Raw genomic sequence first — 10,093 nt, 5'->3', positions numbered from 1 at the left:
GGGTCCTGCAGCCACCTCTGTGCCACTGGCCTGCTCTGTCCGGCTGTGTGCCTGTGGGCTTACTTATCCTTCATGTGGGGGACACCTCAGGGTATGGTCAGGGTTGAGTGGGCTCAGCCCGGGGCTGTCACCAAGCGCTGGGTCTTCCCGGCGGCTGGAGACCGGCACTTGCCGTGTGGTTTGCCCACGCAGCTGTGAATGCTCCTGCGTGGGACCATACACGGCACACGCATTTCTCTCTTCCGTGCAGGTGTCGGGGGGCGGGGCAGGCACAGCCCTGGCCTGCAGAGCGCCTCCTAGCGGGCGGGAGGCTAGTATCTTCATTATGGATCAGGGCCCCAGGGCCTGACCCTGCTGGACAGCTGTTACCAGTAGGAGGATCCTGGCAGGTTGGGGCGGGGGCGGGCTGCCAAACTGGTAGCTAATAGTTAAGCGGATGGCAGATGAGGGAAATGAAAAGGGGCGGTGGGAGGATGAAGCGATGGAGGGCTGTTATTTGGTTATTGGCCCTCAGCTCCAAAGCCATGCTGTCTGCTGCCCGATAATGGAGCTGGGCCCTGTAGACTTTTCTCCTCTGCCAACTGGCATTCTGTTAAACTTTGGTGGTGCCGCAGGGACGCGGTGGGGGCGGGGGGAGTGGGCGTGGTCTTCTTCCAGGTTCTGTGTCGGGTGGGAGCCTGGGTGAGCTGCCCTGTGTGCCCTGTGGTGGTGCAGGTGACTCACAGGCCAGTGGACCAGGGACCCAGAGTGTGGAGGGGCTCTGTGCGGGGCCTGGTGGACATTCGCTGTTGTGTTCCCACAGCCCTCCCCAGAGGCTGCCCTGCTCCCTGTGATGCTCTGCAGATGGGGCTGGTTTTGATCCTGCCCTTCAGAAAGGGAGTGATTTCCCAGCCCTGGGCACATTCAAGAGCCTCTTGCGTCACCTGCCCAGGCAGGTGGAAGCCCGGATGACCCCCGACCCTGCCAGCTGCACACGCCATCCTTCATGACACTTTATTCTCCGGGTGCCCCGGGACCGGCCCCCCGCCCCTTCCAGGTGCTGCCGTCAGCCTTCCTGCGCCCTCACTGCCCAGCACCCGTTTGTGGGACTCCACGAGGGGGCGCCCGAGACCGCTGCCCAGAGCTCCATGCGCCGTCAGGAGTGGGCGGCCAGGCTCGCAGCCCCTTGAGTCCAGGATGCTAGTGGAGTTGGTGGGAGGAGGGGGCACTGTCCAGGAAGGGCTGCTGTGCACAGCAGGGGTGGGGGCGGGGCTGGGCTGGAGCTTGAGCCACCCAGGCCTCCCAGGCCCCTACTGCCTGCAAGGGAGCAGATGTTGGGCTGAGGGTGGCGCAAGACCATTTCTGAGATGGAGGGGTTCAGAAGACCAGCCCTCTTGGCCTTCCCAACCCCTCTGGATGTGGGCCAGGACCCAGTCCACTACGCTGCTGCTGGGGCCGTCTGCTGGCTGGCGGCGTGGGCTGTCCTGGCCGCGGGCAGTCGGGTGGGGAGCACGGCTGGGCAGGCTGGGGTGCCCCTGTCTCTCTTCCCAGCTGCTGGTGCTGGGTGAGGGGCTGCCGTCCTTGGGGTCCCTCGGGCTCCTGGCTCCCCTAGGTTCCTTATTCCTCAGGACGGCTTCTTCGAGGCTGTGGGAAGTGGACCGAGGTTAGACCAGGAGGCGCAGTGGTGGCCTTGTGTGTCCTCTTTGGCAGCAACACTGGGCTCTCTCACCCAGGGCCTCGTGGGCAGTTTCTGGGAACTCAAAAGCCCACACTTGTTTGCAACAGCAACGGACACCGGGGCAGGGTGGCCCGATTGGAGGGTGAGCCTTGGGAATTTGGTGGAAGCACAGACCCTCTCTCCAGGTGTGTGATCCTAGAATCAGCCTGGCCCCGATGCCTCCCTTGCCACCTTGCAGAGGGTCTGGGACATTCTGGATAAGCCGAGCTCACAGGGAAATGCTCTCAGAATCCCCAAGACATGGGCTAGGTGCTTCCATGGGCCTGCCTCTGCGGCCACAGGGAAGGGGCATCTGGTCCTTGAGACCCTTACAGGTGGGACCTGCCGAGATGCTGGGCTTCAGGCCCATCTCTGATGCAGAACCAGCTCTAGGTTCTAGGTCAGACAGAACAGGTTGGAATCCTGACCCCACGTACCAGCTCCGTAACCCTGGGCAAGTTACCCCATCTCTGAGCCTCAGTTTCCCCATCTGTGAAACAGTGTTGATTCATCACTGGGCTGGGTCATGAGGCCCAAAGGCAGTAACGACTGGACGCTGTCTTGAACCGCTCCATGTGCACAAGATGCAAGGCCGCTGCCCCTGGTGCTGAGCCATGTGGCACAAACTGGGCAAGGGTCCTGTTCTCACTGATCACCCCTGTGGGTGTTCGGGGGCGTGGGTGCCTGCTGGGGAGGCCCTGCCCTGGCCCGGGTTGGGGGGTGAGGGTGGGAGTGGGCTTGACTCAGTGGCGGGGGGGGGGGGCGGACACGGCGCACCCCTTCGGACCGCGCCCACCAGGACAGCTTCCAAAAATGCCCAGCGGGATGTGCCACGAGATCACACAGGCGTGCTGGCCTCCTCCACCGCTCACCCGACAAACACAGGCTGCGGTCACCTTCCCGGCAACAGTGGCGCATTGTGGCGGCCACAGCCCAGCCTGCGACGCAGGCCTGCTTGGACAAACACCAGGCAGCATGCAGTATCAGCTAGCTCAGGCGTTCTAAGGCTCTCGTGGGCGCCCGGAGGCCTGGCCTGAGCTGCCACTGTGGCCGGAGCAGGAAGTGGGAGGATGTCCTGATACCCGAGGCTGGAGCGGGGGGTGGGGGAAGCCCAGAGGTACCACCCTTGGCGAGCACACGAGCGGCCCCCGAACCCCCAGAGGAAACAAACACACCCACACCCTGGGGCAGCACCCTCTGCTGCTGCTCCTCTTGGAAGGTGCACAAGAGGGTCCAGGAGTGCCCACCCCATCTCGGTGGGACTGGGAGAGGGGGAGGGGTTCAGGACCACCAGGCCTGGGGGTTGCTCGTGGCCCAGGACGCCCCTTCTCCCCTGTGACAACGAAGACGATACGACCATCCTTGGCTGTGTCCCTGGAATCTCACGCTAACCCTGGTATCGCCCCTTTTCCAGAGGGAAACATGCTGGGGGTGAAAGGGCCAGCCCGCGAGGAGGAGGAAGTGGAGTCAGGGTTCACGCAGGCCTGACCCGGGTCTCTGTTATGGGGCTGCTCCGGGAGAGGCTCCAGGGCTGGCTGCTGGGCTCCAAGTAGCCAGAAAGGTGGGGTGGGGGCATCAGTGCTGTGGCCGCCCCGCCCAGCCATGGCCGCCCACCTTTGCTCCACTGGTCTGAGGCCCGCTTCCTCTTCTGTGGGCCCCGCCCACGCTCCGTGGCGCAGAACCCCCTGGGTCCCTCGGCTGGCAAGCTCCGCGTGGCCCCCGCCTCGGTGCTCAGCCCCACCTGATGGGGTGGGGGTGTGGTCATGCTGAGGACCGTCCCCGAAGCCTGGGGCAGCCCTGATGCCCCCACCCCACCCCGCTGTGTGGCCGGGCACCCACCTCGCTGTCCGAGGTGTCTGGCTTGTTTAGCTCATCCGACTCTGGCCGCTGTCCTTGGGCTTTGCTGAGCTCTGCAGGAGGCAGGGTGTGGGTCAGGCCAGGCAGGTGGCCTGGGAGTCTAGCGGAAGCACAGGCCTCTAACCTGCTGTACTAGGACCAGTGGCAATGACTCTTCAGATGAGGAAACTGAGGCACAGAGGGACCGAGGAACCTGCCCTGGGGTCGAATCCAGGCCCAGTGTCTCCAGCACCCGTACAATGACCCCACTGACTGGGGTGTCCCCTGGCTTGGTTGCTGGGTGACGGTGAACTCCCTACCTGCACGGAAGCCCTAATTGTTAAGATGCTTTCCCTTCACTGCCTGTGGTCAGAAACATGCCCTCCCTGAGCCCCCAACTGCTTTCTGGGTCTGTAGGTGGGGGTAACCAAGTCCAAGACCCAGGGTTTGGTTGGTCAGGCCCAGGGGGCTGAGCCATCCCGGGACAGGGGCCCCCAGCTGATGCTGACCACTGCACCTCCCTCCCCACTGTGGTACCACTTCCTGTGGTCTCGTGACGTCAGTACTCATCCTCACCCGGGTGGCCGTCTCCATCAGGCCTTTGCGGGCAGGGGGGCGGCCTCGGCCTCCCTGTGTCCTCATCTCCTGGCCCACGTGGAGAGGGCAGGCTGGGGCCTGGGAGAGAATGTGAGGGCTCCTGGGGGGGAAGCAAGTAAGTGACTTGAGTTCACACGAAGCAACTTCCCTGCCCTCGCCCGGCTTTGGGCGCAGCCTGCGGGACCCTGGCCGGGGCTGGAGGGTCAGCCGTCTCCCGTGCGGTGTGACTCAGGCGGCCAGGCTCTCCCCCTGAGAACCGGCTGGTGGAACAGAGGGAGGAGAGCAGCCCAGGGCCGCTGGGTGCTCTGGGTGGGGCGCATGGAGGCCGGGAACAGGGCTTGGCCCCTTACCGTGGAGGTCGGAGGCTCTTCGGCGCCCTCGGGGCCGTTGCCGCGTCCCTGGACCCCAGGCTGTGCAGCGGCCTCTACTCCCAGGGGTGGTTTGGGGCTGGGCGTGTGGGCACCTGTGGGGCTGAGTGATCCTGCCTGGCTGGAAGGTTTGGGGGCACCGTCCCGGCCCCGGCCCCACTCCGAGAGGTCCAAGGGCTTGTCTGGGACATAGTCCTGTGTGGCCGAGGCCTCCTTTGCCCCGGGACTGCCTGGGCCTGCGGGCTGTGGGTGCTGCCCTCTGGGCAGGGCTGCCCCGGCCGCCCCGACCCCGGGACCCTCGGAGCGGGGGCCGGCAGGCGGGGAGGGTGGCGCCTTCCCCGGCACTGGTGGGCCCTTCAGCCCGGCACCGCCCACCCGCCCCCGTGCCCACAGCTGCTGGGCCAGGAGCAGGTGCAGTGCTCCCTCCAGCCGCGGGTCCCGCACGCCCGCCAGGGTGCCTGGCAGGGCCAGCAGACCCGCGGGCTCCTCCCAGGCCTCCGCCTCCCTGGCCTTGAGGCCCGGGGTCTGGGGGCCGCTGTGAGGGCTCCTACGGGGTAGGGCCAGTTGGCGGTTCAGGTGGCAGAGGTGGTCAGCCTGGGGGGAGTGCTTCGGGGACTCGCAGGGCTTGGCAGAGGGCAGAGAAGCCTGCAGGAAGCTGTGGGCGAGGAGGAGCCCGCTGACCACGGCCCACGGTCACCCCCGTTTCACAGGGAGGACCGGGGCCCAGGGAGGTGAGGCGAGCGCCCAGTCACACGGTGGGTAGTGGGGAGGGGAACGCCCGGGCCCCCACCGGCAGAGTTGACCTGGGGGGTCTGGGGGCTCTGAGGAGGGACCCGGCCACCAGGGCCTCTCCCTCTTCTGGGCGTCAGCTGCCTGCCCAGTCCCCTAGAGTGCCCAGCCCACCCGTGGGCCCACTGCAGCCCCGCCCCCAGTCTCCTCTCAGACGCTGAGAGTGGTCTCAGACCAGGATGAGAGCCTTTGCGTGGGCTCTTCTGCGGGGGTTCTCGGTCCCCATCTCTAACCCCCATGTACCCCCAGTCTTGCTCTGGCCATTCAGGAGATGGCCACGTGGGAACTGTGCTCCGGGCAGGGTAGCTGGGAGGGCCAAGCCAGGGAAGGGTGGGGCTCCTGAAGGGATAAAGGGAGGGGCTCCCCTGGGCTACTGACCCCTCCCCAAAGGTGGGACCAGAGTAGGAGACTGGGCGCCCGACTGAGGCTGCTCCTGGTGGCGGCGGTGGGCTGGGCCTCACCTGTCCAGCGGGAGGCTGTGCTCTCCAGGCGGGCTTGGGGGGCTGCTCCTGGGGGGCGGCAGTGGGGACGTCCCATTGACGGATCCCCGGTTGGCGGAGCAGGCCCGAGACCCTGGCCGCACCACGGCGATGGTCCCGTGTAGCTGGTTGGAGATGTGCTGGGGGCTCTGCACGGGGTGGATGGGTCAGCCTGGGTGGGGTTGGCTGCTGCCCTCTGCCCTTTTCTCTGTGCGACCTTGGGCAGGTCACCCACCCACTCTGAGCCTCGCCTCCACCCATGTCACAAGGAGCTCAGGGGTCCCTGCTTGGCACGGGCCATGTGCGTGGCACACAGCAGTGCTGGCGGCTGCCAGCCTCCTGCCTCGGGCTGCCCGGGGAGAGGAAGGAGTGGGCTCCGTGTCCCTCTCCCTCACCATGTCCGGGGCCCGGGGCTCAGGCAGGTTGGCACCCGGGGAGATTTTGGCTACTGGAGACGTCCCGTACCCCACCGGCCTTTCTGTGGGAGGAGAAACAGAGGGCAGGACGGTTGGGAGGTGCTCAGAGGGGCCAGCTCAGTGCAGAGGGCTCCCCGGTCCTGGGGCTCCAGCCTCCTGGCCTCCCCCGCCCCCCAACAGCCCCTCCTCCCCGTGGACCCGCACCTGCGTGGCCATCCTCCATCTCCTCATGGCCTTCCAGTGGCTTCTCAGTGACGGCCTTCCGGGTGCCCAGGGAGGGGAACAGCAGGGGTGACGTGGGGTCTGGGGCGCCCTCCCTGAACTGGGGCTTGGCCCTGTCTCGAGAGGGGAGGCAAGGACAGGGTGGGTAAGGGAGGACAGTGTCCCAGAGGCGATCAGAAAGGCCAGGGCACCCTCCTGGGGACCCAGGTGACCAGGAAAGACCACCATGGTCGGCTCACACCGATGTCCCGTGGAGCCCAGGCATCAGAGCTGCCGTGGGTGCTGGGGCCCAGCTCTGCTTCCAGGACCTGTGCTTGCAGACCAGGGGAGGTCGCATCTGCTCTGGGGAGCTGGCCTGCGGGAGCCCCTCCCCTCTGTGCCGCGTGCCCGGGGCCCGTGGACGTGCTGGGTGCCTGCTGTGGCTGAGGTGTGCGGGGTAAGGGTTGCTGGGCCCTGGTGCCTCCCCCACTCACCCTGGGCCCCGGAGCTGCTTCACCTCCTCCTTCAAGGCATCATTTTCCTCCTGCAGCCGGGTCAGCTCGGTTGCTGCAGAAAGCGCTGATTAGGAGGGACTGGGGGAGGGGAAGCAGGGCAGGGTGGGGCCCTCACAGCCTCCAGGAGTCCCTCCTGTCCTGGCCCCAGACCCCAGGGACACCCCCTCCCCGCGCCGAGAGAAAGGGGCGTGTCCTCATCGGCAGACCCTATGAGACGTCAGGGCTCCGCAGGACCCTCCTCATCATGGGAAGGTGGGATCTGAGGCCCCGAGAGGACAGGGACGCCCCCTGCCTGGGTAACTGACCAGTGGGGGGCATGTGGGCGCCAGCGGGGCACTTTGCACCATTTGTCTGTGAGTTGGGGTGTGGGTGTCCCCCCCCACCGATGGCGCAGCCCAGATCGCCTCTTCCCCTTTCCCCGAGACCCCTCGTCGGGCTGAGCGGGCCCTGGGGGGTCGCCGGCCCCCATGGGAGGGACGCCCGGGGGCCAGGCTCACTGAGGAGGAAGACATGCTGCAGGCTCTGGAGCAGGGAGCTCTCGAACTCCTGCTGCTTCTTCCTGGCCAGCTCCTGGGTGACCATGCAGCGGTCGCACAGGCCGGCCCGCAGCCTGCGGGGGCGAGGAGGCGAGAGGCCGCTCTGAGCAGGGAGCCTGGGACCCGCACTGCCCCCGTCCCTGGACGAGCCCTGCCTTTCCCAAAGTGTGTTCCGTGGAAGCCCCGCCTCACCCCTCCCGTGGGGACTAAGTGCTCCGTGCGCCGTTGAGTTTGGGAAGGAACCTTGAGAATGCAATTGACTTAAGGCTCTGAGACGTCCTGCGGTGGTTTAGTTTATGCGTTCTCCGCAGAACCCTCTTGGGCTTCCCTGTGCGCCCTGCCCGCATCGTGAGCGCGGCCTTAGGCGCCCCCACCTGTTCTCCAGCGCCCGCAGGTTCTCCTTCAGCGCCCTCTGCTGCTCCCTGAGCTGGCGGTTCTTGGCACAGAGCTCCTCCGCCCTCTGGGCGTCCCTGTGTGTTGGGGGGGGATGAGCCACGGTGCGCGTGCTGCTCTGCCGGGGCCCCGCGCTGCCCCGCCAGCCTCTCCCGTGGCCTGGGACTGCCTTGAGAAGTGGGGCCTCGCGAGGGCAATGCCAGCACGCCCAAGCGAGAGTGTTGGCGGCCTCCCTGGGGACCCTGTCTCATCCATGTGACACCGGCAGCCTCATCTGTGCAATGGGGACCTGGGGAGCCGGCCAGCGGGTCTCTCGGACTCACGACGAGTCCTCCTGTTGATAATGATTGGTCCCGGAGGCGCCCTGCATGGATGCTGCTTGCCCAGCCCCCTGGAGGGTCCCTGTTCAGTGGGGGAGGGGCTTGGACCTTGGACCAGAGACTCCCCCACCCCCCAAGCCGAGCCTCAGTGTCTGCTTCTGCATCACAGCTGGTGGCCGTTCCGGGGGCCCTGGGGCTGCGGGCGTGCGCGTGAGCAGCTGGGGAGCCGCTGCCCTGCCCATCTGCTGGCCCAGGGCCTGTCCTCACTCACCGGCACCTCTCTGAGTTCAGTTCCAGAAGCTTGTTCTGCAGGCCTGGAGGAGCGAGGAAAGGAGCAGCGGGTCAGGCCCAGACGTGCTGCCACCCCTGCAGCAGAGCTGGGGTGTTTCCTGTCCCCGGTTGTCTGGCAGGGCCCTCTCCAGACGCCTGCCGCCTGCCTGGGTCCCCTCACTAACTCCCTGAGGTCGCCCCCTCGGCGGGCTCCCAGTCTGCACCTGCTGACAGCTTCTGCCCCCTCTCCTGGCTGCCTGGGACCCTGTCCGGGCCCAGCCTCGCCCCTCCCCGAGGTCTCTGGCTCTGGTGTCTGGCTGGAGATGAGGAGGGACCCTGATGCTGGGAGTGACCAGCTACCTGGCCAAGTCCCAAGAGGAATGTTTTTTGGGTGCTGCCAGAGTTGAAATAAAATGGGCCCTTGGGGGAGACCCCAGCAGACCCCCTCTTCCCCACCTCATTGTGGTCTGGCTTGGGCCGTAGGCTAGCCCAAGCAGCCCCTGCCCCTCTGGGTCTCTGGGGGAGGTGACCCAGGCCCTTTCGGGCTTCAGGGTGTCTGTGAGTACTCTCAGAAAGGTCTCGGGAGGGTCTGGCCCGGGCACTGGAGTGAAGGGAGTGGTGTTGGCTGCAGCCCTGTTGCCGGCGGGAAAATCGGACAGATGTGTCGCCCGGGCAGACCTCAGCCTGGGTGTCCTGGAGGGGAGTAGAGGGATTTCGGCTCAGCACCCTGGAAAGCTCTAGACAGGCCTCTGGAGCCTTGAGATCCCATTGCTAGTAGGGAAGTAGGTGATCTTCCTTTTGGGGGACACTGAGGTCCCCACCTTGGGAAAGGGGCCGGTTTTGGCCAGAGCTTCTCGGCTCTCTGTGACCAGGCTGGCTTTTTGTTTTTGCTCTGATGCTAGCTGACCTTTCAGGGACCACCCATCCAGGGCTGCGATTGGGGGTGCTGGTCTGAGGCTGGGCTCCTGACCGCTTGCAGCTCTGGGCTCTGGGTCAGGACTCTCCTTCTGGGCCTGGAAGGCAAGGTCCCCAGGTTTGGCGAGATTTGGAAGTGGTGTGTGGGAGACCCCCGGCCTGGCTTTGGCCCTTAGACTGCTGTCCGGGTGAGGGTTTGTCCATCCCAAGCCGCTCACCCGTGATCTCATTCTCATGGACGTCCTTCAGCCTGTTTAGCGACTCCATGAAGGTCTCCATGGCTTCCCGTGGCCCTGGCCCTGGCCCAGGCCCCTCTGTGCTCCAGGTGTAGGGGTGGCCCCTTGGCCTCTACTGCCCCTCCGTTTCCAGCCTGTGGAGCAGAAAGTGCAGAGACGGTCACATTAGCTCAGGAAGGGCCTGTGGGATGTAGGGTCCAGCAGTAACCTGGAGAGGAGGTGGGTGCCGGTCCCGGTGGGTGTGGGAGTCCTGTCTGGTGACCACCCACTGGGTCATGTCCATACCTGAGGGGCACATAGAGGGATGGGACATTCTCACTTAATCTCAACTACCTAATCCAGTCCTCACAGCAAAGCAGATGCCTGAAGGCATCAGTTCCCGCTTGGTGCTGGGGCTACAAAGGTGCATGCAATGCATGTTGATGAGGCCCCAGACTGGAGATGCCCATGCCTGCCCCCAGCCAGCGGGTCAGTCAGCCAGGGTGCGTTCATCCAATGGGAGAGCCCACTCAGTGGGATCCAGGTG

General features: G+C 65.8%; 1 protein-coding gene across 1 annotated transcript; it reads right to left on the bottom strand.

Annotated features, from left to right (window-relative positions):
- Positions 1 to 1,407: 1,407 nt before the first annotated feature.
- Positions 1,408 to 9,702, bottom strand: RBBP8NL (RBBP8 N-terminal like). Its single transcript, XM_082644771.1, has 13 exons — positions 9,550 to 9,702; positions 8,418 to 8,460; positions 7,808 to 7,903; positions 7,395 to 7,507; positions 6,877 to 6,949; positions 6,386 to 6,516; positions 6,161 to 6,243; positions 5,748 to 5,914; positions 4,480 to 5,173; positions 4,099 to 4,229; positions 3,536 to 3,599; positions 3,311 to 3,437; positions 1,408 to 1,623 (listed from the first exon to the last, which is right to left on the bottom strand). The coding sequence occupies exons 1-13, from the start codon at positions 9,608 to 9,610 to the stop codon at positions 1,604 to 1,606; spliced, it is 1,803 nt and encodes a 600-aa protein (XP_082500897.1). The 5' UTR covers positions 9,611 to 9,702; the 3' UTR covers positions 1,408 to 1,603.
- Between the last annotated feature and the right edge of the window lie 391 nt (positions 9,703 to 10,093).

The sequence above is a fragment of the Mesoplodon mirus genome (assembly GCF_964341445.2).
Source record: "Mesoplodon mirus genome assembly, chromosome: 15".
Taxonomy (NCBI): Eukaryota; Metazoa; Chordata; class Mammalia; order Artiodactyla; family Ziphiidae; genus Mesoplodon; species Mesoplodon mirus.
The sequence above is the reverse complement of the archived record's forward strand: the minus strand, read 5'-3'. Positions and strand labels throughout refer to the sequence as shown.